General features: G+C 39.9%; 1 protein-coding gene across 1 annotated transcript in view; it reads left to right on the plus strand.

The window, feature by feature from the left end:
- DOCK3 (dedicator of cytokinesis 3) overlaps nucleotides 1-27597 on the plus strand; it is a 216089-nt gene that overhangs the window by 89004 nt on the left and 99488 nt on the right. Inside the window, 2 exon segments of the mRNA XM_040568460.1 lie at nucleotides 18915-18996; nucleotides 26639-26699. Of these exon segments, the coding sequence (XP_040424394.1) occupies nucleotides 18915-18996; nucleotides 26639-26699 (143 nt within the window).

Genomic DNA, 27597 nt, shown 5'->3' on the forward strand with positions numbered 1-27597 from the left:
TCAAACAGTCACTAAGGAATTTTCAACATATCCAACTCCCTGTTTCATCACATAAGACAAGCTTAGGGTGGTCATTCATCCGGCACAGTTCTTTCCTGTGAAGAATCCTTAGGATACTCTGAATCCTGAAGCAAGATGTTCTCAAAGCCTCTGTTGTTACTAGAGCTGTTATACAAGAATACTTCTGAAGTTTAACAGTTTAGATTCAGATATCTTCGGCTGAACTGGAAGCCTATCTGTATGTCTGTCCAAGAAAATTGAGTTTGCGCTACTAATTGTGGTTCTCCAACAAATAAGAAGGATCAAATAACATTTAAAAGAAAACACCATTTTCACTGATCCATTTAATTATTTTCTAGCTACTAACTGCCTTGGATTTTGTTCAGTGTTATAGAGAAAGTAAAACAGGATGGGTGTATGTTCAAATGAAATACAATTGGAATGATGCTTATAAAATAAAAGTTACAAAAAATATATAATGTAATTGATGTATTTTTTGTGGGACCTGTCCAAGTAAAGATAAGAACAACTCAGGGTGAAAGGGTATAAAACTGGGAAGAAAATAGTTGGTTGTTCTGTGATGGTAAGGGCTACTCTCGATTTCTCATGTGAGGATACTTGTAGATACTATGTGATACTTGTATCACATAGATCTTGTGTTATGTATGTTTCAACAGGATTTTGTTTGACAGTTTTGTAGTGTTGAGGTGGCTTTGAAGGAATTTATGAAAGCTATCAGAGGTGAGGGAGAGTGTTAACTTTCTATGGTGAAGCAGAGAAACAGACGTGCCTGCTGATGAGAAGCTTACCATGAGCTAGCAGTCATAGAATCATTAAGGTTGGAAAAGACCTAGAAGATCATCTGGTCCAACCATTGCCCTACTACCAATGTCACCCACTAAACCATGTCCCCAGGCACCACGTCCAACCTTTCCTTAAACACCTCCAGGGATGGTGACTCCACCACCTCCCTGGGCAACCCATTCCAATGCCTGACCACTCTTTCTGAGAAGAAATGTCTCCTTATCTCCAACCTGAACCTCCCCTGGCACAACTTGAGGCCATTCCCTCTAGTCCTATCACTAGTTACCTGTGAGAAGAGGCCGACCCCCAGCTCCCCACACCTTCCTTTCAGGTAGCTGTAGAGAGCAATAAGGTCTCCCCTGAGCCTCCTCTTCTCCAGACTGAACACTCCCAGTTCCCTCAGCCACTCCCCATAGGACTTGTGTCCCAGGCCCTTCACCAGCTTCGTAGCCCTTCTCTGGACACGCTCCAGGGCCTCGATGTCCTCCTTGTAGTGAGGGGCCCAAAGCTGAACACAGCACTCAAGGTGTGGCCTCACCAGAGCAGAGTAGAGGGGGACGATCACCTCCCTGGCCCTGCTGGCCGCACTATTCCTGACACAAGCCAGGATGCTGTTGGCCTTCTTGGCCCCCTGGGCACACTGCTGGCTCATGTCCAGGTGAGCATCAACCAGCACCCCCAGATCCTTTTCCTCTGCACAGCCTTCCAGCCACTCTGCCCCCAGCCTGTAGCGCTGCATGGGGTTGTTGTGGCCAAAGTGCAGGACCCAGCACTTGGCCTTGTTGAACCTCATCCCATTGGCCTCTGCCCATCGACCCGTCCTGTCCAGGTCCCTCTGTAGGGCCTTCCTACCCTGCGGCAGATCAACACTTTCCCGAGCTTGGTGTTGTCTGCAGGTTTACTGAGGGTGCACTCAATTCCCTCATCCAAATCATCAATAAAGATATTAAAGAGGACGGGCCCCAACACCGACCCCTGGGGAACACCACTGGTGACCAGTCACCAGCTGGATTTCACTCTGTTCACCATCACTCTCTGGGCCTGGCTGTGCAGCCAGTTTTTAACCCAGCAAAGCGTGTACCTGTCCAAGCCACGGGCTGCCAGCTTCTCCAGGAGAATGCTGTGGGATACCATATCAAAGGCCATGCTGAAGTGTAGGTAGACAATGTCAACAGCCTTTCCCTCATCCACCAGGTGGGTCACCCAGTCAAAGAAGGAGATGAGGATGGTCAGGCAGGACTTGCCTTTCATGAACCCATGCTGAATGGGCCTGATCCCCCAGTTGTCTCCCATGTGCAGCGTGATTGCATTCAGGATGTTCCATCACCTTTCCTGGCACTGAGGTCAGGCTGTGACAGGCCTGTAGTTCCCCAGGTCCTCCTTATGACCCTTCTTATAGATGAGCATCAATGTGTGCTTGCAGCCCAGAAAGCCACCTGTACCCTGGGCTGCACCAACAGCAGTGTGGGCAGCAGGGCAAGGGGGGGGATTCTCCCCCTCTGCTCTGCTCTCATGAGACCCTACCTGGAGCCCTGTGTTCAGCTCTGAGGCCTCCAGCACAAAAAGAACAGGGATGTATTAGAGCGAATCCAGAGGAGGCCACTAAGATGATCAAGCAGCTGGAGCACCTCTCCTATGGAGACAGGCCGAGGGAGTTGGGGTTGTTCAGCATGGGGAAGAGAAGGTCCCGGGGAGATCTCACTGCGGCCTTCCAGTGCCTAAAAGGGGCTACAGGGAAGCTGGAGAGGGACTCTTTGTCAGGGCGTGAGGTGATAGGACCAGGGGTAATGGCTTCCATCCAGAATAAGATGGATTTAGATTAGACGTCAGGAAGAAATTCTTTGCTCTGAGGGCAGTGAGGCCCAGGCCCAGGCTGCCCAGAGGAGCTGTGGGTGCCCCATCCCTGGCAGTGCCCAAGGCCAGGCTGGATGGGGCTGGGGGCAGGGGTCCCTGCTTGTGGCAGGGGGTTGGGGCTGGGTGGGCTTTGGGGTCCCTTCCAACCCAAACCATTCTGTGATTCTATGAATCAAATGCAGGACCGTGTAATCCTCTGCTTAAGTAGTTCCCGATGTGGACTCTTAAGTCTCTGAATATACCGGAAATTTCAAGAGATCATTGGTGATAATCAGGTTTAAAAGGTTTATATAAATGTATATATTAAAGACCCATTTACCTTACAGCAGAATGAAATGAGAGGAAAAATGCTGCAGAATTAATGACCTTGAAAGGTATGTCTGGTTCCCATGCATGCAAATTTGTGCCCTATATCTTGCTTCTCTCAAAGTATTCCTTTCATTTCCCTTTTGCAGGTGTCTATCTGTCAATAATTTAGTTAATTTTTTTCTTCAAATGTTGACTCTTCCTCTTTGTTCTCTGTACAGGAGAAACATCCAGATGGAATTAGTAGAATTTCTTTCTCCCGTTATTGTTTAAAATAATTTGATTTGGAAGGGAAAGTACTTGTTCAAAGGGGGAAAGAAAAAGAGCAATGGAATCATAATCATTCATGAGACTAATTTGTGGGAGTGTGAAGCACTGCAAGGAGAGATGAACGTAGGAAAGGCAAAGCTATCGTGTAACAATAATTTGGGTCGTATTAACTTGGACTGATTAGCATTTTTCACTTTTTTACTTTATACTAAGTTGTGCCTTTAGGCTTCACCTAAATGACATTATACCATATAACTTTCTACAACAAGCACATACTATGTTATTATCATATCTTTTCTCATTACTTAGGTGATAAATGTAGACCTGACTGGATACAGTGTGTTCAGGCTTCCAGGTGTGGGGACGGGGTATGACTACCTACTGAGAGATGCTTGCTGTAACATAAGATGCCTAAAATTTTGTGCTCAAGTACTGAGTAGTACCAGAGTACACGTCATACCTTTTCACAATAAGTTGATGTCCTGATGTGAATCATAAGCATAGAACATTTGCAATCTAATGTAAGGAAAGAGACAGCAAATGCTTGTATGAAGAAACATCAGAAGATAGGGGATACAAAAAAGGAATAACAAAGTATACATTTTTATAGGGCAGACATCTTCCTCTGACCCTCCTTCATCCTCCTTAAAATAAATCCAAAGATATATTTTAATGTAAATGGTATATAGTAGACAAGTTTTAAGCATTATGGTGATCCTATCTCCTCTTAAAATTAATGTTAGAAATCTTTTCTACTACGTTAGTAGTAATCAGCTGTTAGTTTTGTAGCAGCATCATGGTAGAAACTGATCTTGACCAGAGATTGCAGTTAAGGAAAGATGTATTTTTCTCCAAAGGTTCTACCTTAGAATTCTGAATGTCACACTATTCCTCTCTGCCTCAGATGACAAGACACAGGGCCTATCAGATGGAAAAGCATGCGGCAGCTCAGAAACAAGACATTATTGTTCAGTGGTTAATTTATAAATGCTTGTAGGTTTTCTGAGGCAAGCCAGCATTTATTAGTTAGATGCATTAGAGAGAATGTTTGTTGAAGTCCATGAAACAGCTTCATACTCTCGTTCTTTTCTCGTTTCTTTGATTCTTACCTCTGCGTATGTCGAGGTATTAATGAGGGTAACATCTAGGTCTTTATAAAGCTTCTCATTGTGCCTTTTTGAGATGTCGGTTCATATTCTTTTGCTTCCCACTGAAGGATAAAATTGTAATCCATTCTTTCTTAGCAGATGGCTAAGTGAAACACATACAGAAATGTGAAGAAACCGAGTCTCACGGGATTTTAAAACACTTAAAATGCAGAAGTGTATCTTTCACTAAGCAGCCAATTTTCAATAAAGTGGTAGGAATTCCATAATTTCAAAACCTCTATTTCTGTGTTAAAGCATCTGTTTTTGAGTTTGCAATAGGCAAAATGAGAGAGAACACAGCTTTGTTCCTGATGCTGTAGGTGATAATGGAGAGATGAGTTTCATGTAAATGTTGTCAATTTGTGGGTGGATGTTGGGGAGAATGTGAATAGTAAAGTCTGTCTCACATCTTCTGTCTTAAGAATTTAATGCCACTGACAAAGTTCTAAGAAGTGTGATATGTAAAGATAATGATGTTCAAAAATTTGCCATTAATTTATATCATGATAGTTGGATTTCGGTATTTCCAATGTCATGTAACTGAAATGAAATTATTTGACCCTTTTGTCAAGGCTGTATCAAATAATGTTAAGTGTCAGCGTTGTTACTAATGTTGCTCTGCAGTCTTGTATGAGCTGGAACTGCAGCAGGAATGTAAACAGTGATTTCCCTCATGAAGTTGAGGCAGCTTTCAACCAAGTTACTTTACGTGATAAAAGTTAGCAGAAAAATACATAAGAGATTAAGATACTAAAGGTGTAAAAATGATTTGGCCAATGTGGGGGCTAGAAAAGGAAGAGTGTTCTCAAGCTAGTGACTTCTGCAGTCTTCTCCTGTTTTAGTGTCTCTAAGCTGCCTTTACCTTCTCATAGATGTAATTGAATTGATAGAAGTCACCATACTGTTTTTTATGCTCTAAAAAGAAATTCTGATGGTGTTTAGGTAGAGAAGAACAAAATTCACCACTTTGAAAGACTACGGATGTAGAAATAAAGAACTTTTTGAGGAATCAATTCTGAGTCAATATGGAGTCAAGCTGCGGCAGGGGAGGTTCAGGCTGGACATCAGGAAGAGGTTCATCACCGAGAGGGGATTCTCTGATTTTTTCAGTAGTAGGAGTTTCCTCAGCCACAGTATCCCTAATTCATATGTCAGAGTGCAAATTTATACAAAGTTGTTGAACGTAACCTTTACAAATTTGATGAGAGTCTCTCTCCCTCTTTATCTGTGGTGTTTCACACCGGCAGCTAGCTGAACTCCACCACGCTGTGCTCCCGCTCTCCCTCTTCAACAGAACAGGGGGAGAAAATGGGATGAAAAAGCTCGTGGGTTGAGATAAGGACAGGGAGATCGCTCACCAGTTACTGTCACGGGCAAAGCAGACTCAGCAGAGGGAGATTAGTAATAGGCAGTACATTACATTACCAGATGAGAGCAGTGAGAACTGAAAGCCAACCAAAACCACCTCCCTCATCCTCCCTCTGCTGCCTCCGCCCAGCAGCAGTGCGCCGGGCTGCGTTCAGTCCCCAGCGCTGCATCCCCGCCGCTCCTTCACGGTCACCGCCTGCCCTGCTCCACGTGGGGTCCCTTCCCGAGCCGGTCCTGCGTGGGCTGCCCACAGCCCGCAGCTCTTCGAGCACCGCTCGATGTGGGCCCGCACCGCGGGGTCTGTCCGTCGGGATCAAACGGCCCCAGCACGGGTCCCCCCCGGGGGCGGCTCCCCCCGGGCCTCCTGCTCCTGCGTGGGCTCCTCCACGGGCCGCGGCGTGGGGATCTGCTCCGCGTGGTGCCCGGGGGCTGCAGGGGTCAGCCTGCTCCACCATGGGCCTGCTGCCTTGGCACCCGGAGCACCCCCTGCCCGCCTTCCTCATGGGCACTTGGGCTATGTAAACTTGTAAACTGTCAATAGGAATATGTATCAGCTGCACCAAAATCTTAGCAAGAACATCAGAGCTAAAAGTACCTTGCATTTAAATGTTTCTTCTTGAATAATATTCTTTTAATGCTTCCTATCATAGACAATTGTCATTGTCTGGAACTTTCATTTTAAACTTTAAGCAGACTTGTTAACAGTGATAGCAGATTTTCCAGAAGTTCGACCTGAGTAGGGGCTTGAGTCCTCTCAGAGCTCTGTTAGGTGGGATCAGCATGTTAATGGGAGAACACCTGTATGGCGTGACTCTATACGCTCCTAAACAGAGATGTAGGAACTGTACACGTCCTAGAAATCAGATGCTGCTTGTGTGGAGGGGAGCTCAGCAGCTTAGAGTGGCAGAGGGCTGGAGACATAGACAGGGGAAAAATAGGACAGAGTCTGGAACTGACCCTAAGATGCTGCCTTCTACATTGCTTCTATGTTAAGGCAACAGATCTGGGGGTGCTGAAGCAATGTGCATGTATGTCCCCTGTTAACTGCATTTAAAATGTTACCATATTCCACTGTTGTCAGTTCCTATGTTAGGAAACAGAAAATTATACTTTTATTTTATTGTGCAATCGCATACTAAACTTCCCATTTGTTAAGTTTGAATAGCAGCCTTCTCATAGTTATTTTAAAATGGAAACCTTATCTAATTCACTGTCACTATAGTTATTTGTCTACTGGGAAAAATAATTTTGTATCATTCTGAATTATTTCCTTAATATTCAGAGAATTTACCTAGGGATTAGGCTTACCAGCTAATGAGCTTTTTCTTCAGCTTAGTCATGAAAAAAAGTCCTATTTCTTATTGTTACCTCTTCTGGTTATTTCATTTGCTGGAATAGCTAATCCTCCACTAGTATTTCCTATACTTCAGTTTATTGTGTTTTCAGTGTTTCGAGGAAAATATTTTTCTGACTTCCATGAAATAGATAATCCATAGCAATAGTAGTAACAAGGATACCAGTTTTTGGTTCTGCTCAAAGTGAATTTAAAGATTATCAAATAAACAGTAAAGAATATTGTTACCTATAGCAATGGCCATTGTTCTGGTCATCCTAGTTAATGTGAAAAATATGTGGGTCTCTGAAGTCTACTGCAGACGCATTGGTGGCAGGGGAAGAGTCTCTCTGGCATAATATGCAACTCCTAAAAAAAAAAAAAAAAAGGCAACGGAGTAATAATTTCTTTCTATTTTTATTACCACTTGCTCCAGCTGACTTTTATTCCTAGACATCTCTCACTAATTTGCATTTGCTTAGTTTTCCTATTTATCCCTTTTCCTGTTAATACTGTATATTTTAAAGAAACGATTATTGTCTGAATTGGTATATGAAAGTTAGAGAGATAAGTGGTTTTATTAGAGATTTTCACTCTATCCTATATAATTTCTAATATGAATTCATCATAAATGAGGATCTTTTACCATTATATCTCAAATCTCCCCACCACTGCCATGCTTCCCAAAAGAAAGCCTTTCACATTTGGGGATCAGATTGCACATATCGGGATAAGGATACAGATTTTTCTTCAAGTGTGATTCATTTTATTTTTAATAGTTTTTTTTAAATACCTGCAACTGATTTTTCCTATTATGTTTTTCTTCCCTGTTCCTGCTCAGAAAGAACAAAAACAGACCATGAATACATACCACTAGAAAGATTGTGCTGTCTCAGATGGTAACGGTGCACATTGCTAAAATGTTGAGGTAAACTCTGCAGCTCAAAGAAAGCAAATACTGTAAGCAGCTTGGTCTGTAGGAAGCCACGGTGTCATGATCACTGTTCTTGGATGCCTCAGCTCTCTGTTGAAACCTTTACTGGCAAAGACCAGTTCTTTTCCTCTGCCTGAAGTTGCCACGTGCAAAGCCAGGTAACAAGGTTGTGAAGTTTACAGAGCAAGAATTAAGAGAGCCAATCGCTGTATTAGACCTCAGACCCATTGCTGACAAATAAGCTTTCCCAGGTTATAGGCAGTGATGAAATGTTCCATAAAATACTTGTAACCCAAACTTAGCAGCCTTCCCTACAGTTATGTGTTGCACACCTACCGCCTGTCAGGGTTGATCTGCCTTGCTTTTCAGGAGTTAAACATCAGGATCACCAGCAGGGACTAAGAAATCACACTGTATGACTAACTTCTCTTTTTTTAGAAACAGAAACTTCTAGCTAATAGAGAGGGTTCCTTTCAGGAGCACAAATATCTACCTTTCATGATGTAAATAACAACAAAAAAAAAAACAAACCTTAATGACAGTGTCAAATGCTTCTGTGGCAAATGCATGAGAGCCCAAGGAGATCGTAATTGGTGCTTAGCCACGTTTCTCCTGCAAGCTTTAATAACGTTTTTAACATTTTGGTTGTTTTTCCTTGAATATGGTTGAGAGAAATGACAGGTAGTTATTTTAACTAATTTCTGTTTCTATGGAAACCCAGTGTTTGCAGTAACAGTCTTACTGTAAGCTCTGTAATCCTCCCTCGTGGCTTCCAGCCAACAAGGTAACTTAATAATTCATGAGCATTAAGTCTGAATTTGCCGGGAAGCAAACTGCGTTGCTTGGAGCTGTTTTGTCAGAGCCAGATTCATTTCCCTCACAAATTTGGTGTTCTTTTCTCTAAGATGTCTTTATAAAATACACTCCGTAAACCAATGCAGTGTACTTTTCTTCACTTGTTTTTGGAAGTGGGGTTATTGCAGGTCATCTGGATAAGGCAGCTGATGACCAAAAAAAAAAAAAATCAGTACTTGCCTGAAAAAAGCAAGATTTTAAATAGTTCATGAATCACTGTGCGATTTGCAAACGAAGTTCAGCAGAGGTGATGGTTCTGTCTCAGGCATTCAGGAGTGACCCCTATCGATGTTGGACTGCTCAGATGCTTCTGTGCCATGGGGTCTGAACACACGCTCAAAGGAAAAGTTTCTGGTGTAAGTGAGAATTGAGTTCCTCACAGAGACACGGAACCTTTCTGTACATATGCTCTGACTTGCTCTCACACTTAGTCTGAGAACTGGAGACTCATTCTGTGGCACACTGGGAGATTTTATTATTAGGTCAGCCTCACAGCAGCTGTAAGGACGTAGATTTTTTCCAAGAGATGAGCAAAAATTAGCTACTCTGAGAGGCTAACACCATTAACAGAAAATAAACTTGAAAAGCTTTTTATAGAGTATGCTCCTAAATGGCCTGCAAACAAATTGCTTAATCATCTCAAGAGTTGTGCCTTTTAAAGTACAACAGCAACATGTAGATGCATTCTGAAATACTTTCACAAACAGGAAACTTTACATTAAAAGTATGTGATCTTCTTACAAAGCAGTGTTCAAAATGGTCTTCAGCTTCTTATGAGGAAGGAAAATGACATTTCTTGATTATGTATTGCTTTACTCTTCCATTTCTTTACATACTTACATAGGTGTCATGAACAGTTGTACTTCATAAGAAATCTTCTTTTGATGCTTAAATCATCTTTCAAGAGAAAAATTAATCCTGTATTTATGACAATGGGAAGTGACTGAAATGTCAATACACACGTGCTTTCTTCATGAATATGAGGCAATCTGGTTGAAGTAAAAGTTCAGAAGTCCTGATGGGAGACTTGTTTCCTTTTCAGAAGGTTTCTAAAGGGTGTTCTCAAAAGTGTTAGTGTACGATGCTGTCCTATAATGACCTGCTTTGATCACAGTGTAGTACTGTAGTACTGCACTGACAAACATGAGAAAGATTTTGAGGAATGTAGCAAAGGGAATGAAAATAAAATTCTGTGTTTTCCCTGATCTTATGCAAAGTTGTGCAACCAGATCTGATAAGCCCCCTGGTGCTATTGCTAACTAGATTGCAGGATGGGAAGCCAGGGCAATACAGCCATGGTTTTCTCTCTGCCACCAGATAAACACCTGGACAATTAAAATTACTTCCCTAAAATACTAGCTAATGCTGCTGTGTCAGGGCTTTAAGTAACTTCTCCTGTGTTGAGTGTGCTTCCTCTTTGGTACAGAGAACAGTTTCCCAAGTTAATTCATGCAAATATTGGCTTGTGGTTTTAGGGACTGTAGTTCAATTTTCATTTTTTTTTTCTTTTCAAAACCAGGAATCTTTTTCATGGTATCTCTCTGCTAACTTACAAATGCTTTGAAATAAGCACCTTTTTTTGTAAGCAGCTTTAAGAACATATATTGGCAGCAGCTTAAAGAACATATATTGCTGATATATATCAGCAGTTCCTAATACAATTCCATTTGCTTGGTCAACATATTGTCCTTGTTTGTATACACAGCGATAGGAAGAATGCAGCATTTCATTGCATTGATGAATTAAACTACCCAAAGTATGGTGGGCACAGCAAGGCTGTAATATTTTGAAGGCAAGTGTTCGCAAGCTTTCTGTTATCATAGCAAACAACTGGCTCATCCAGAGGTCTTTGTACCTGAGCTGCGACCTCATGCTGTGAGTTCAGTTACTGTTAGCAATTTATCAAAAGAATAAATGATGGTATCTAGCCATTAACCTCGGCTTGCAGTACACAGAGGTGATTCTTGGGTTTTTATCTGGCAGAAAAAATGGTGTTTCTACGTAACATCTTAAAATGCTTATGATATTCATTTGACAACTCTTTTTTTTTCTAGAGTTATTGTCAGGCTACACTAATATATATCAGTATTCATTAAAAAATGAGACTAGAAGACTTTTTGGGTGAGAATAGCGTCGTGATCTTAACCATTTCTTCATTGGTAGGACTAAGTGTGAAGAAAGGAGGTGAACTTTGCTGGTTAGGCAGCTCTTTGTATGTAGCTTAGTTCTGCTAGCTGTTGCGACAGCATTTTCAGATTTTTGTTCCTGAATTTTTATGTTATATGCAGGTAGAGATTGCATGGTAGTAGAAGAATGAGGAAGAAACTTAGGGAGGTGCTGAAAGAAGATTCAAGGGCTAAAATATCAGTGATTACATGAACTTTTCTGCCATATGATCCTTCTCTTTATGAGCTGGAACATAAGTCATGGGACCAATATGTATTTTAAACAATTACCTTTATCCATAGAAGTGAGAGGTCAAACACTAGGTTCTGAAAACCTAGTTAAATACAGCTTTTGAGAAGATCTGAAGAGCTTGTAAAAATGTTGGGGTTTTTCAGTGGTCTTCCAATTGTTTTCTGGAAATAAAAACCACTGAGGGAAGGAAAACAAAAAAAAAACAAAAAAAAATTGAGTGAACAGATCTGTACATTTCCCTTTTTATTGACATACTAGATTGGAAAGAGTGAAGGAGGCATTTGTTTCTGGGAGAAACAGCTGCAGAACCATTATTTAAGACAAGGGAAAGGTACAAGATGTGAGGTTTCTGCTTAAGGGGATTGATGCCCTAATGCGTCACTGTCTGTGCCTCAGAAAACCAATCTCTTGTACGTTCTTAAGATTTTTTTTAATCCTTGTTCTTTATCATTGGTTTCCAATTCAAACAGAAAATTGATCTGCATTCTCTCTACTCGGGCACTATGCATCTCTTAATGCTGTACCTGGATTTGTAAATTGATGGTCAGGATTTTTGCCTTCACAATCGCACACTAATTAAACTTGTCAAGGAGTTGATACGAAGGAGTTCACTAATCCATCTCAAGCTCTTTGCCAGACCTTTTGTTGTCATGTTAGCATGTTGTAAAAAAAAAAGAAAAAGAAAAAGAAAAAGAAAAGGCCTCAACAGCAAAAACTCCCTATGGGCATAATGCTGTTCCTGCTCACCCAACAGTAACTGTTGTCCCTATTTGCCCCGTCCTTCATGCTGAACATGTAATGTCCCAAACCACTGGCTGCTTCCTTCCTTTTTGCAGAAACAGATGTCAGTTCAGTATGGTCCAGCTTTTCACACAGTCAAAGGAAGCCAAGAAGTGAGACACTATACTTCTTTCACTTTTCTTCCTTTTGAGTTAAAGAACAAGAAGCTATTTGACTTTGCTTATCAGAGCAATGTTTCTTGTGTTTGAATAGCTTTAGCAATTACTAATCAAGCCAGTGATTGTAAAGCCTGACTTACTGCTATACAAGAAGTAGTTTCACCACAATGTGAGTTAGCACAGAAGGAGATCTTGAAGTTAAAGTAATTGAAGATTGCTAGTAGCACATATGAACAAGATGAATAAATAAGCTTTTGTTTAAGATACTGCTACTGGTATGGTTCTTCTTAGGTCTGAATCCAGCAAGGCAAAAGCTTTAATGCTTTCCTACGTTTTGGTGAATTTCTTATTTCTGATTTGATGCAGAAAAGAACTGGTTTTGATATATTTTCAGAACAGATGAAAGTGAGGTTTATTTGATAGTAGACTGCATCAAATACTCAGAATCTCCCCATACTTCAGCAATTGTAACTGCTGTGGGTTTTTTACATTTTCCTTATGATGTATTCGAATATTTGAAGAGTTGTATGTATCCTTTTTCTTTAAGCAAGTAGAGCATATCCAATTATAATAAAAATGTTTAATGCCTACAATTATAGGGCAATTATTTCAATATCCAGTTTACTTAGATTTGGCATTTTTGTCATACTAACCTGGACTTTAGTGTTGCCTGTGCATACTCTTGTCTTTATGCAGAAGATAACCTTGAGGAATAGACAAGCTGAGGATGGAACTCTTTGAAAGGAAGCAGATCCTAAAATAAGAACTGAATTGATTGAATCCCTGCTAGGTTTCCTGAGTCTAAATGTGTATGCCTTACCTTTGTCTAAAGAAGGAGCTACAATTACAGCTGAAGGCAGTGAATATTGTGGTCAACGGTTCTATGTCTGGGTGGAAGCCGGTCACAAGTGGTGTCCCTCAGGGGTCGGTCTTGGGACTGGTGCTCTTCAACATCTTTATCAATGACAGAGATGACGGAGTTGAGTGCACCCTCAGAGAGTTTGCAGGTGACACCAAGCTGAGTGGTGCAGTTAATACAACAGAGGGAAGGGATGCCATCCAAAGGGACCTGGACAGGCTGGAGAAGTGGGCCCGTGAGAACCTCATGAGATTCAACAAGGCCAAGTGCAAGGTGTTGCACTTGGGCTGGGGCAATCCCAGGTATTTATATAGACGGGGTGAAGAAGAACTCGAGAGCAGCCCTGCGTAGAAGGACTTGGGGGTCCTGCTGGACAAGAAGCTGGACATGAGCCAGCAGTGCGCGCTTGCAGCCCGGAAGGCCAACTGCGTCCTGGGCTGCATTAAAAAAGGGGTGGCCAGCAGGGAGAGGGAGGTGATTGTCCCCCTCTACTCTGCTCTTGTGAGACCCCACCTGGAATATTGCGTGCAGGCCTGGGGCCCCCAGCACAGGTCCAGAGGAGGGCCACTAAGATGATCAGAGGGCTGGAGCACCTCTCCTATGAAGAAAGGTAGAGGGAACTGGGCTTGTTTAGCTTGGAGAAGAGAAGGCTCTGTGGAGACCTCATTGCGGCCTTCCAGTACTTGAAGGGAGCGTATAAACAGCGGGGGGAACGCCTGTTTATATGTGTTGATAGTGATAGGACAAGGGGGAATGGTTTTAAACTAAGATGGGAGATTTAGGTTAGCTATTAAGAGGAAGTTTTTCACTCAGCACTCAAGAGGGTGGTGAGGCACTGGCACAGGTTGCCCAGAGAGGTTGTGGATGCCCCATCCCTGGAGGCATTCAAGGCCAGGCTGGACGAAGCTCTGGGCAGCCTGCTCTAGTGGTTGGAAACCCTGCCCAGAGCAGGGGGATTGAAACTAGGTGATCTTTAAGGTCCTTTTCAACCCAGGCCGTTCTATGATTCTGTGAATATTCAAATCTTTAAAAATAGGGTTATTCCTTCTGGTTTCTGTTGACATAGAAGTATACTTACAGCTGTAAAATGAGGGGCATCTGACTAGCTGCAGATATGGGTCAACAGTGTCATATTGTCAAAGGTTCAAGTCCATTCCAGCATTTCCTAACACCTTTATCAGCATTAGTAAGACCTTAGTGGAATATTTTAACTAGTTTCTGTAAACTACTCTTGAAGAGTCATACCAAAGATCAGAGAAATTCTGCAGTTGAGAAACGAAAATGCAAGCTTGGGAGGAATGACCTGCAAGGAAAGGTGGAATAATTTGAGGAAGCTTAGACTTTTAACATTGCCTATTAGCACCACTTGCTGTCTTTTCATTCGCCCTGTCCTGCAGTGGGATCTGACCTAACACCTCTTCATGTTCCACAGTTCTCAAGTGCTGTGTTTGCCTCAAGGTCCCATAATTATGATTATTTATTCCCCATTAATTATTTAGTGACGTGAACTCAAGTGGAGTTCAGGGAGGACTGGAAATTAAAGGAAGGAATTTGAAGGTTGTTACTGGCATACTGCTGGAATCAGGGGAAGGCTGATGAAAAGGAAGGTGGAAAAGATGGCAGCTTCATGTGCTAAAGGCACTGGAATATGGGTACAGGAACCAGACTGTTCTCTGTAGCTGTAACAACAAAAAAGGCAAATTTTAAAAGATTTCCATTTGTTAATAGAGTAAACCTTGCAATAGGCTATTAAATAAGCCTTCAGAATATGTCTCTTCCAGTCTTTTGAAAGCAGACTAAGCAATACAACTTCTGGTAATGAATCGGGTATAAATAGACTATCCTAGCTCAAAGACTTGTCAGTCCCTTACTTTGCCATTGTCAGAGGGACAGCCTGCAAAGGGTGCTGTGGCATACAGTATTGTATTCAACTTCAGTTACAAAAATGAAATGCTTATTAGTGCTGAAATAATTTTTCAAAGAAAACCTGTGTTGGAAGTTAAAAAATATAAAACACACTGGAGGTTTAAAATGTGATAAGCAACTTTATTACTGAGATGAATGAAAGTGAAAGAACTGTTATAGCATTATTTCTTGAAGATCATTATTTTTTGGTGTAAACTGTGTACTACTGTATGCTTACTTTATTCTTCTATTCTTCCCCTAATTATCCACTACTGGACATTACAGGCTAGTAGGCTAAGGTGAACCTTCAGTATGGAGGGCTGTTGTTACAGTTTGTCTATTTTAGACGTAAACTCATTTAACCTTTATTTGTGAATCAGCCTCTTCTACTTCTATAATATTGGACAGTAGTATGCATTTTTAGTACTTTTATCCCAGAATTTGAAAGTACTCTCAGTCGACAGTACTTTTTTAAATTGCCATTTTCCCTTTCCCTAAATAATTCTTCATGTCTCAGGAGTGCTTGGTGCTCTGCTAGTGGTTTGGTTTCCCTTCAAAATTCAGTCATTCTTTTAATCAAGACAACCAGCCTTGCTGTGACTGCTGCAGTGATGTGAAGGTATTCTGAGTGTGCCCTCATGCAGGGCAGGTATAGGATATAAGAACTTCCAGGGATTTGCAGTCAAATATGAGCGAGCAAGCCCTGATTTACACTTTGATTTTGGATGGACATCTTCACCATTGAACACATTTTCCCCTGCAGATATAATTTATGTTGCTCATAATCTTCAGCTGGTAGTCTGATCATTGGCTTGTTTCTTCCACGTGCTAGGTTGCGTGTTAGAATCACAGAATCATTAAGGTTGGAAAAGATCTCCAAGATCATCTGGTCCAACCATCCCCCTACCACCAATGTCACCCACTAAACCATGTCTCCAAGCACCACATCCAACCTTTCCTTGAAAACCCCTGGGACGGTGACTCCACCACTTCCCTGGGCAACCCGTTCCAATGCCTGACCGCTCTTTCTGAGAAGAAATGTCTCCTCATTTCCAACCTAAGCTTTGTGTTCATCTCATGCGTCCCTGGCTGAGGGCTGGATTATGTTCTTAGCAGCCTAAGTGGAAGAAGAGTTTGCCAGAGATCTTGTTTGTGTAATATCGATCCATTTTATTCTCTTACCCTTAAAATGGGACATGGTTAACATGCATAATGCATAGTAATTGTTTTTCAGTGTATAAGTAGAAAGTGACAGGATTAGATTTAACAAATAAACTACTGTCAATTATCATTGTTTCAAGTTCAGTTTTAAAGAGGAGTGATGTTTATTTTATGAAAGTAACTTTTGTATCTCTGAAGGTTACGACTGTTGGTTGCTTTTTTAAGGAATTTTGCTTTTCTTCATGAAAAGATGTCTCATAAACTGCAATTTTAATAGCAATTAAATTAATGTTAGCTCTTAATCTTACTAGATGAAAGATTGTACAATTAAACTGATTTAAGGATTAAGTGAATTTGTTGAAATTAACGACTCCCTAAGCAGTGGTTTTCAGACCATTGGAATTATTGATGCTTATTCCTTATTGGAAGGAACATGGCTATCAGTTAATATCTCTTGAAATTGCTACCTGTTTTTAGTGATGTAAAGCATGATTCCTGGTTAGAAATTGATGGTATGAAGTGCTGTATTCTGTTGTTATTTCCCCTGTGTGAACTGGAGTCTACCTGCAGGTGTCACCGTAACTGTCCTGCCCACTGCTCGTTGGAAATCCCTTGCAGCAGGGGCGCTGAGCACCAGCAGCTGTAGGTGCTGGGAACCTGACGCCGGCCTCAGTTCATATTAGGGGTTGGAGTTCTGCGGTGTAATTGTTGGGGTGGTGCTGCAGGTCCTTTTCGTGGGGCCCTTCCCAGGGACAGCAGCGGCCTGAGGCAGGAAGCTGGGAGAAGCAGCTGCTTGGGCCATGCTGTGCGAATTGCCTGCTGCTGTGCCTTCCCCAGCCTGAATCAGATACCAGCAAAATAATGGGTGCAAAACTGAGTTAACAGATAAAGGTTAAGAATACAATTAATGCATTTTTCTTGAAAACAATCACATCTTTAAAAAGTTCTGACTTCATTTTTTGTGATTATATGTTTGGTAGATAGAGGTAAATATGAAGATGTAATATTGTTACTGTAATGTAACTGTTACTGTAATGTGCTGAAGATGTAATTCTGCACTGCACTTAATACATCGTAAAATTCTTATTAAAAGATTATATTATACACTAAAGCATTTGCTAAAACATTAAGTTACTAAATGACATCTCAGTTGTTGTGGGTAAGGAATCATCAAATGTCTGTGTCTTGTGGATTTCATCAGGGTATGTTAGCAGTCTCAGAGTTTGAGCATCTGCTGCAAAGGAATTGAAACTATTGCTGAAAGAAGTTGTGGGTTACATAGAGTTCAGAGTAACAGTAAGTAACAGAATGAAACAGCTGGAGAGTATGATCTGGATTGCTTAGCAAGATAAACCTAAGCAAATAAACATGCGACGATGTAAACCGAGATGTGTGAGCCATGCTTAAAGCATTAAGCACCATTCCTACAAAAGTAGCAATTCAAAAATATACCAGTATTTATGATGGACAGGTTGCTCCAAATGAATTCATGGTGTAATGCTGTGTTAAAAAGGCTAATATGTGAAGCTTGATAAATTACAGAGCAAGGAGTAATAGGGAATTACTCGTGTGAAACACAGGTGTATTTGTCTGACGTGGGTGATACTAGGACTAGACTGTTGCCCATTGTTAGAACTGTTCTTGAAATGTTGAAAAATTGCACTCTGGGTAAGTTCTATAAAATGATTCTAGCACTTGAAAATCAGTTCCTTAATAGTGTTGAATTGCTTATGTGTTTAGAGAGTTGGTTGATTACATTATGTAATTAACAATTCTTACACTGTAAGAAAATACCTTCTCTAAATGTCTCTTTAACGTACAAAAGAAAGTGTAACAAAAGTGGCTGAACACTGAAACCAGACATTGCCAGACTGATGATAACCCGTGTATCTTGACAGGAGGGATTGTCTTTTGGAGCAAGCTACCAAAGGAAGTAGTGCATGCTCTGTTTTCATATTTTTCAGACCAACAGTGGATACCACGCTGGAAAATGTGTTTAGTCAAATAAAGGTTACTGGGGTTGATACAGTTGTACTGGAAAAGATTGAAAGGATCTGTAATATAAGGGAAAAGTTACTAGAAGTTTTAGTGGTGTGTTCTTGCTTTACTTGTATGAATCTGTAGGAAGAAAATTCTGGTCAATATTTAGTGTATTGTCATACATTCATGAATAATTATTCTTACTCATTTAATCTATATGTAAATATAAATTCTCTGTTTTACCTAAGAATAATATTAATGTCCATGGCCTGCCATCCACAGTAAGGGTTGTTTATTTTGCAGTTTTCATTTACACACTGTTCTTGCTAGTAAAAATAGTTTAATTGGTTTGATGAGCAGTTCCTATCAGTTTTATCACAATGCATTTGAATTAGTATATTACTTCTAAAAATAGTATACATGGTTGGAGATTGATCAGTTGGTACTCTTGTTACTTTTAGTTCTAAGTGAATTTTAATGAAATTAGTTTTCCCAAAGGCATTACATGCCTCAACAAGTGTTTTTTTGGCCTTGCCTGAAGTACTTGTAATGTGTTCAAATCCTGTGCTTCATATATTCACATTATTGTAATGTTATTGCATCATGAATATACATCAACCTGATGTTTTCACATCAGAGTACTTGATTTGAAATCTTCTGGGGTATTCCATGTAATTTTGTGTAGATCAATGACTGTTGTTTCATGTGCTTTGGGAATTAAAAAAATGACTAGTGCATTGTTTTTTAAAAATGTATCCAGCTGTATTTTTGTTAAAATGTATATATGAAACTCATTTTTTTAATATTGTTTGCTTTGTAGTGAGAGGTTTATGGTGAGGTTAAACAAGAATGGAGGCCCCAGGAATCCAGAGAAGATAGATCGAATGTGTGCACTTTTCACGGTACGTGTCTGTTCCCTTTCTTCTTCCCTTTATAGTAGTGTGATTGTGGTCACCCTGAGAGGAAAAACACAATTTTTCTTTCCAATATATTGAGTAGAAGTGGATGCTGTTTCTAAGTTTTGTTATAGTTATAACTAAATGTTAACAGAAGAAAATAGAAATACTTCTCAATTATTTATATGACTAAGCAAGTGTTCTGAAGTGCTTCCTTTTAACTGCATTTGTTCTTGCTTATAGTTTGAAATTTTGTATATTTTCATTTCATGTATTATACATTAATTAGCAGGGCACAAACTAGTTTGGCCTGAATGTAAAGCAAGGCACTTTTGCCAAAGCTGAAGTTAGAAAAACAACTACAACACACACATGCACACACACACAGAAAATTCTCCAAACTGTCTTGGCCCATTTGAGAGTCCATGTAGCAGCCCCAGGTACGTGGTACAGCAGGAGCCTCCCAAGTCAACAGCATAGTGCATATGATGGAATGGAGAATCCAGGACATGCTGTGAAAGCAGCAGCCAAGGTGAGGTACAGAGAGTTGGTTTTACGTAAGGAAATGCAATGACTTCCTTAGTTTCTACAGTAGGTCTTGCACAGATAGCTATTACAAGCTGATTCAAAGCAGATATGACCAACTGTACCAGCACTCTTTAACCATCTGTGCCAGCAAAACGGGATATGCAATATTCAGCTGTGGCTCCTATCAGATTATACCTCAGTTGGGAGTGAAATAGCCAGCTAAGATTTACTTCCTTTCTATTCTTCAGACTGTCACCTAACTGCCTTCTTGTTTTGTGTTAGTAGTTTTTGAAACTACTACCAAGACAGACTACTACCAGGATAGTAGTTTCAAAACACTCAGGCTTTAATATTCATTCTACAGTGGTGTTAAGTTGTGTTAAAAGTTTCCTCAGAAGCATGTGTCAGACCACTTTTGTTAGTCACTTCTCAGAAAGAATATGGAAATCTAGAAATGCTGAAAGTACAGCTCATCACAGAATAACTGTAACTATATTTCACATCCCAACTGTGATAAACACCTTCCTTCATGATTCACCTTTAGCTGGTGCACATGCTAGAAGCTATTTGGGAAAAGCATGGTTGCCTCTGATGAAGAAAGAAGATGGAAGACAACTTTGGTATAAACTGTAGTCCTGGCAGTGAAACCCTCCATGGTCAGGCAGGGCTGGACACTGAAATAGACATGGTTCTCAGCACCATTCCCTTTTCTCCTTTAAGAAAATATCCAAATTTCTCCTCTTAAGGAACAGTGTATATCTAGCCAGGAGTAAGGATGCTCAATTCTACCTCTATCTGGACAGAAAAGATACAGGCATTTCCAAAAATAGCACAAACAGTGATGCTGACATCAATATTAGTACTTCTGGCACAATCAGTGAAGTGCTACTGGCCGATTAAACGTCAGCAGAGGTAACAGTGTCTTTGTTTTGCACTGGGCACTGATGACACTGCTGTCAGGAACTTGAAAAATGTCTGTCACCTAAGAGAAATATGTCCAGGAAGCAAGCTTTAGCATTGATGTCTGGATCATGGAAAAAGTTTGAGTGTAGGGTTAAGAACTGCTCTAAGGATTAGTCTCAAGAGACAGCATGGACTGGTTTCTATCAAGTTTGGTACTTTCTGGCCTCTGAGGTTCAACATTCTTAAAATGATTTTCATCATCAAACTTCACCATCTGTGCTGATGGCACTCTACTTAAGGCTGTGCAACAACTGTCCTGTTTCATACTGTGGAAATGTTGCTCTGGTGACCTGCGAAACAGTCTGCATGATTTCAAAAAACACAAAGAATAACGATAATGTGATATGGCCTAGGGGCATAACAGTTCCAGAAGAGACTTGTTATGTGGTACAAATGGGGCCAGCCTCTATTGCAGATATGCCGCTCTGATCCCAAGGACAGATACTACAGAGATCACTCCAAAGCTACCTTTCTATTTAACTGTACAAAAATACCAAAGATGCTTCAGTGTCACTTCTCAGATGCACATAGACTTGCTGCCTATTGCTCTCTTGTCTGGGAGATCGTATCTTCTACATAATGTGAATTATGATAATTGAGAAAATTATCTGTGAAAAAAATGCTCATTTCTGATGCAGTTTTTCGTCAATATATTAAAATAACAGTCCAAAGTGTGTACCAGGGCAACAGATAATAGTTTTCAGAATAACCTTTCTGTCTGTCATGGTTTCATCTTAATCTGTTAGTGCTAAAATTTTCTTTTAATCTCATGCAACAGTTATAGCTATGCAGAAATTCAGGTGCAGCTTTCTGGTCTACTCTGTGCAGATCCTGGCTGCATGTCCTTGGTTAATAACAGCAAGGAAGTTCTGTACAGATCGCTTCCCCTACATATGAGCCCTAATAAAATTGTGGATGTTATATTAATGATTTGGGTCTGTAGCTTTGTGTATTCCAGAACTTAGTACTGACACTAAGTAGACACATAGATGCAGTCAAAAATAAGAAGACATATCTATCCTGCAACATATTTGTACTTCAGGGGAAATCCCAATTCTGACTATTATCAAAAGCAATACTGGATGACTAGCACAGTATCTTTTGAGGATCACTGTGAGACACCTTTCCCTTATCAGCCATTTATTTACTTTCACTGAGAACGTTGATTCATGTAGTGAAATGCAAGATCAGGCAAGATGCATTCATTGCTCGTAACGATGGTTCCATGTTGGCTAGGACTTCTTGCTAAGTACGTTTCTGACTCACTGGAGCATTGAGTCAGAGCTTTGAAGGAGACAGACTTTTCACCTGTTCAGAGCATCCCAAAATGCCTTTGAGCTCAAAAGCCAACTTTTCTGTGATCAGACCTAAAAAGCCAATACGGAAAGTTTCAAAATGACTGAGCATTAATACAAAGGATTTTAGTGTTCACCCGTCCGTCGTGTTTTTGTGTGGTGTGTCTTTGCTTCCAGGCTCCATTTCAGTCTTTCCCGAGGTCTCTTGGACTGTATCAGATTGCACGTCTCCTCCAGGCAACTTCTCTTTTCAGAACCCAAGAGGCCCAGTATGTCTTCTTCCTGCTGCTTTTAGCATTTTCCAGTCTCTTATGCTGCAGTTTCTGTGCTACATGCATTCTCACTACCTGCCCTGGTTGCTGAATTGTTCTGACTGCTGCCTTTTGAAAGCATACAATTTTAGGAAAGACAAGACAGATTGTGTCACAGTGAATACTGGCTCATCAGAGGGAAAATCTTCCTTCTGGAATGTTAGTGCTGGTTTTTATAAACCTTATTGAGATTCCCTTGAGCATTTCTCTGTATGCTTGTTTTACCATTTAACACCCAAGATAATTTTGTAGTCAATTTATATTACTTAAAAAGAAGAGGGAGCTTGAGGTCTTCTGGATGCTTCCAAAATAAGGTAGTGCTGTGATTTCAATGCAGCTTTGTTCCAAGATCGTGTTAATCTTGTATTTAAATCAACATAATTATTTCCCACTCATCTTCGCCAGCCCTCAGAGTTGTTCCAAAACTCATCCTTCCCAGAGGGAAGAAGCCCTATATATCTTAGGTAATACAACGTATCCCTGTCTTTTCCTGCTACCTCTGTTTCTAGCTGTTCAGCCATATCTTTGTGTAAGTTTTCAAAAGTGCTTAGGTTTTGGATCTGTTGTCATATCACACCAGAGGTGAGAAACTGCTTCCTCTGAAGATTCAAGCTTACTCAACTGAAGTTCAGGCTATTCACACTTTGGAAGCATTAAAACGTAACTATGCTGTATCAGTTTTCTTTTTCTTTTATTTTATTTTTTTGTTAAATACCTTACTCTCTGTGATAACTGAATTTGGTATAACTATTTAAATCTCTCTTTTATTAATTGCAGTCAAGTATCCTTGATGCCACTGTTTTTGGCTGTTTTGTTTTTTTTCTTGCTTCTTTGTTTTTAACGTACAATTAAGTCTTTATAGACCCCAGCATTGGAAAGAACTAATTGTCATCAAGTGGTTCTTTCCCATACCTGATATGGAAAGCTTTTCATATTGGTGATTTTTTAAAAAGCCATGCAGTTAGAATTACTATGAAATTATCTTGTTTATCAAGCAGTGTCATTTCAAAATGACGGCAGGATATGGGAAATAAACCCCTTATGGATGCAATGCCAAGACCATGGTTGTGGAATTAAATTTATTTATATTGCATAAAAGCAAACAATAAACGTAGCTTTTCCTTTTCTGGGTCCTAAGTTGTGTGCGTGGATCTTGTGCAAAATAATTATTTAAAGATTTTCTCTCAAGGGTGGGGTTTTTGGATTGTTTGGTCCATGTCACGGTAAGAATTCTTCCATTTGTAAAAAGCTGTTAATGTAAAGGAAAAAAAAATGGAATACAAATACAAGGCCATCTGGGCCCACTTTTTTTTTTTGTATTTTGACTGTGATACAGTATTTTCTTTGTGAAATTGAAAAGCAGCTAATGTGCGAAGCCATCAATATGTGCATGCCCTACCATTTTCTGATATTTTGACAGCTGCCCTTTGAAAAAATAGTTCTCTTAATTGCTGTTAATTAAAACTGGTAATCTCATAATAAAAATCCCCCTGTCAAATCACAGATATTTTCACAGAAAAATCACAGAAAAATTTTTTACTATCTACAGTATTAACTACCACCTCCATGGTTTTGGGTTTTTGAGTTATGTTGCCAGGCACTGCTGAGATTAAAGCTATGTCAAATCCCTTCTTATCACAGAGCTTCAATTTCTCCAAGACATACAAGATAAAGCCTACTGTATGCTACGCTGGTATGTTAGGTGGCAAAGAAAGCCTAGAAAGTACGTTGTCTTCTTGCAGCAGCTAAATAAGAGTTGAAGAGAAAACACTGAGGAAGATTTATATAGCTTAATTCTTTGGCTTCAGAGAGACATGGTCTGTTAGCTAGTAAGTGTACCAAACAGCATATTTGCAACTCGTTGCATATACTGCCCAGAGACATATAGTGCTCCTTTCAAATGGAGTAAGAAGACACAACCATGAACTTACTACTTGCCCACTGTAATTTAACAATATAATGCTATTTGAAGGGGGCTGAAACTTCTCCTTAGAATAAGTTTTCTTTATGCATAGTCCCTGTGCTCAGATTTTATTGTGCTATCTATAGGAACGGCACTATAACCTGAAGTTCAGTGTTTATGTGCATTGCCATCATAATCTCCATCACTGAGATTCAGTTTCTCAAATCACATGGGAAAGAAATTTGGTGTGTGAACTGAAGTTGATGCTTTAGTGTCCAGCAAAATAACGTTTTTAATTCACTAAATCGGTTCAAAATAAGAATGATGGAACTTTGATGTCCACATTTTAATTTTTTTTCAAAAAGAGTATGATTTCATTTTACAGTGGTTCTAATACCACTCTGGTTTTTGAAAAGAAAAATACAAGATTTTATTTGAATGCTACTGAGATTTTTCCAGTTGATTTTTGCATTCTGCTTTCCAAAAAATGCAGTATTAGAAGGACAGTGTTTGTGCATAGCTGAATCCACCAGTGGTGTTCTGCCCATGCACCTGAACGCTTTAGAATTAACTGTTAGGACTGGAATGGATATCAGTATTGAACTGAAAAGAAAAAAAATGTGAGCACAGAAATAGTTATCGGATCAAGTTGTTTTTAAAGTCATATAAATAAAGTACATTTTGTTTTAAAATGAAGTGAGATGATGACCATTGCTTCAACATAAGGGAAGGAGTGAAATGAACAACAAAAACTGAGCTTTGAACCTTTTTTCGGATCTTTCTCTTTCACATGTGCACATGCTTCACTCACTCTCCCACCAGCTTAGGCAGAGTATTTTAATCAATTTGAGATTCCTGTTGACAGTTGATTTTTCCTCAGAAATGTCTGGAGCAATGCCCATTATGTTTGGGGAGGATCTGGAGGCTATATGGCATAAGTCAGTACATAACAATAAGATGATAGCATTTAGTAGAGCAGAGAGGCAGCAGCTGTTGCTGTAGAGCACAAGGAGCCTTTTTGCATCAGAATCTAATATCAATGAAGATTCTCACAGCGCACAATATCTTTTTGAAATCTTGTCTTGGAGTTAGTAACAAGGAAAATGTGTTGAACAGTGCTAATGTTTTTAGGAAGAAATTTTTGTTGGATTTTAATGCAAAAAAAAAGCATGGGGGAGAATGTCATAGAATTTGTTCCCTATAATGTTTTCAGAAACAAATACAAATCATCAAGGGAATTGCAGTTGAGATAGCTTCTAACCTGGGAGTGCAAAGTGCTGTATTAATGAATTACTGACAAGAACTCTGACTATCTTCTTGATTTATTTTCTTTATTTGGAAAGATTTGCAAATGCCAATAATGCTTTTTTTTTTTGTCTTCATCTTCAGCTAACCTTTCACTCTTCTGTGGTTTCTCCTTTTCCCACTTACTGGGTTTTCTTAAAGCTTGTTTTTTAAAAGTTTGGACCTGCTATTCTGTGACATGACATTTTCAGGGTTTTCATGTATGCGTGTAGTTGCTTGCCCTAAAATAACTTTGGGGAGATCTTAAGGTCGTGTGTTTTTCTAAGCCAACAACCACATCTTAAAACTGAGGTTATTTCTTAGTTATTCCAATCCCGTCACTGTTCTTAACCTACTAAATTTAAGAGCAATCACCTGTGCTACTTAAACTCTTAAAATGTTTTTAGCACAAATGTGGCCCTTGCTGACTACCACACCCCCAAATAATCCCGGGGCACAGTTTGTCAGTTAGAAGGGGACATAAGTTTGCATGCAGGCTCCCCTGCTTTTGGATGTCTAAGATGGGGAACTATGAACTACCTTGCCTTGGCACCCCTCAGCTTGTATGGGTGCACAGCCTGTAGGTTCTGTGCATGGTTGAGATGCTGCCTTGCTGCTTTCATAATGTAACAAACGTATGCCATACGAAACAGGATTAAGGCCGCACATTGAAAAGTCTTCAAATAAACCATGTCCCTGAGTCTCATATTTTTTATCATCTTCAGACTTTTGATTGTTTGGAGGAATTGCATCTATGCACTCATAAAAGGGAGATAGGTTCAAAAAGCACTTGAAGGTTTATTTAAGTTCTGACAGTCATGATGTAATTTTTTTTTCTATAGCCATCATGTGAGATGGAGACTGTGGTGAGGAATTAAAAGCCAAAGAAGGAAAGCAGAAGCAAAGGAACAAGATTTGGGACAGGTCCGGGACTTGTAGATAGGGCATGGGGTGAGGGAGGCCAGAATGGTTGCAGCTGAGGTATATCAGACATTTAAAGTTATGTTGATATAGCAGTGTAGTAACATCTTCAAATCAGGGATTAAATTAACATTTTAAATGCTTGCTAGGATTTTGATATGGCATTACTTGTCAGTGGAGTCTGACTCTCTTCATTTCTTTGTCTTTTAGAGAAAATGCCAACCAAGTAGAGTCGTTTTATGATTTATTGTTTTTTTTGTTTGTTTGTTTGTTTTTTAATTAGTAAATTGGAAATAACTTCCTGTTACTTAAAGATGGAAGAGCTAAATGAATGCAGAGTATACTTTGTAATCCTTACTATTGCTCGTGGGAGTCTTGCAGACTTATTTTGGAAGTGCAATGTGTTCTTTATTTTAATGTTTCAGTTTTTTCCAATCTTTTAGGATCTCAGCAGCAAGGACATGAAGAGAGATTTGTACATAGTTGCCCATGTAATTCGAATAGGTACAGTATGATATATTACTTGAAATATTTATATAATTAACTGTGTTTTTAAAGTATTCCAAGCATTTATTTAACTGACCTGCCATTATGATTTAACAAGTTAGAAATCTCAGTTATAGGCCATGCCTATCTGCTCAGATTAGTATTCAGACCATCTGTAGCCAAGTGTTAAAAAGTTACTGATGATTCTTTAACAATGATGGGTTTTTCTCAGTCCGAAACAAAATACTTGGCTAAACACCACAAATGGGGGGAAGAGTAGGGAACTAAAGAAGGCTTTTTGTTTAATGTTCCAAAATTCCATATGAGGTCTTTCTGTTGATGATAAATAGCTAGTTTATGATGCAGGACCTCAGCATACCTGGCCATTTATAACTAGTACATCAGAGGCTGTTAGATAAATACATATATATATATATATAAATAAAAGGATATGTTTTCTGCTGTTGGAGTCTGCAGTGCTTCCAAGAACCACATTCAAGTTTAGGCAGGTGCCTGTAAAACATAAGGGAAGCTGTCATACCTGTCAGTTGTTCTTTCTACCAGCTGATGCCAAAAAGGAGCAGTTGGAGTAGTATCTGCCTGCTGGAAGCCTATCAGTCTTGCAGCCCAACATCTAGCAACATATGCTGCTTCTTTCTGGTTTCCCTTGGGTGCTAACAGAGACCTACCCCAAGGAGAGATGTGGATGTATAATACTTTCTTCCTTGTGTAGGGTGAACTGAAAGTCCTTCCTTGCTAAATCATTTTATGTAGTTCCCATTTCTAGAGTGGGTTTCTATGACTACTCAAGGTGATACAAGGCTTCATCTTTTCTTCTTGAAAATTATAGTAACAAGAATGGAAATCCTTTAAGGTTGAAGTTTCATTTGCAATGTATCTTATATGGTGTAACACG

This window comes from Cygnus olor, chromosome 10 (genome assembly GCF_009769625.2).
Source record: "Cygnus olor isolate bCygOlo1 chromosome 10, bCygOlo1.pri.v2, whole genome shotgun sequence".
Classification (NCBI taxonomy): domain Eukaryota; kingdom Metazoa; phylum Chordata; class Aves; order Anseriformes; family Anatidae; genus Cygnus; species Cygnus olor.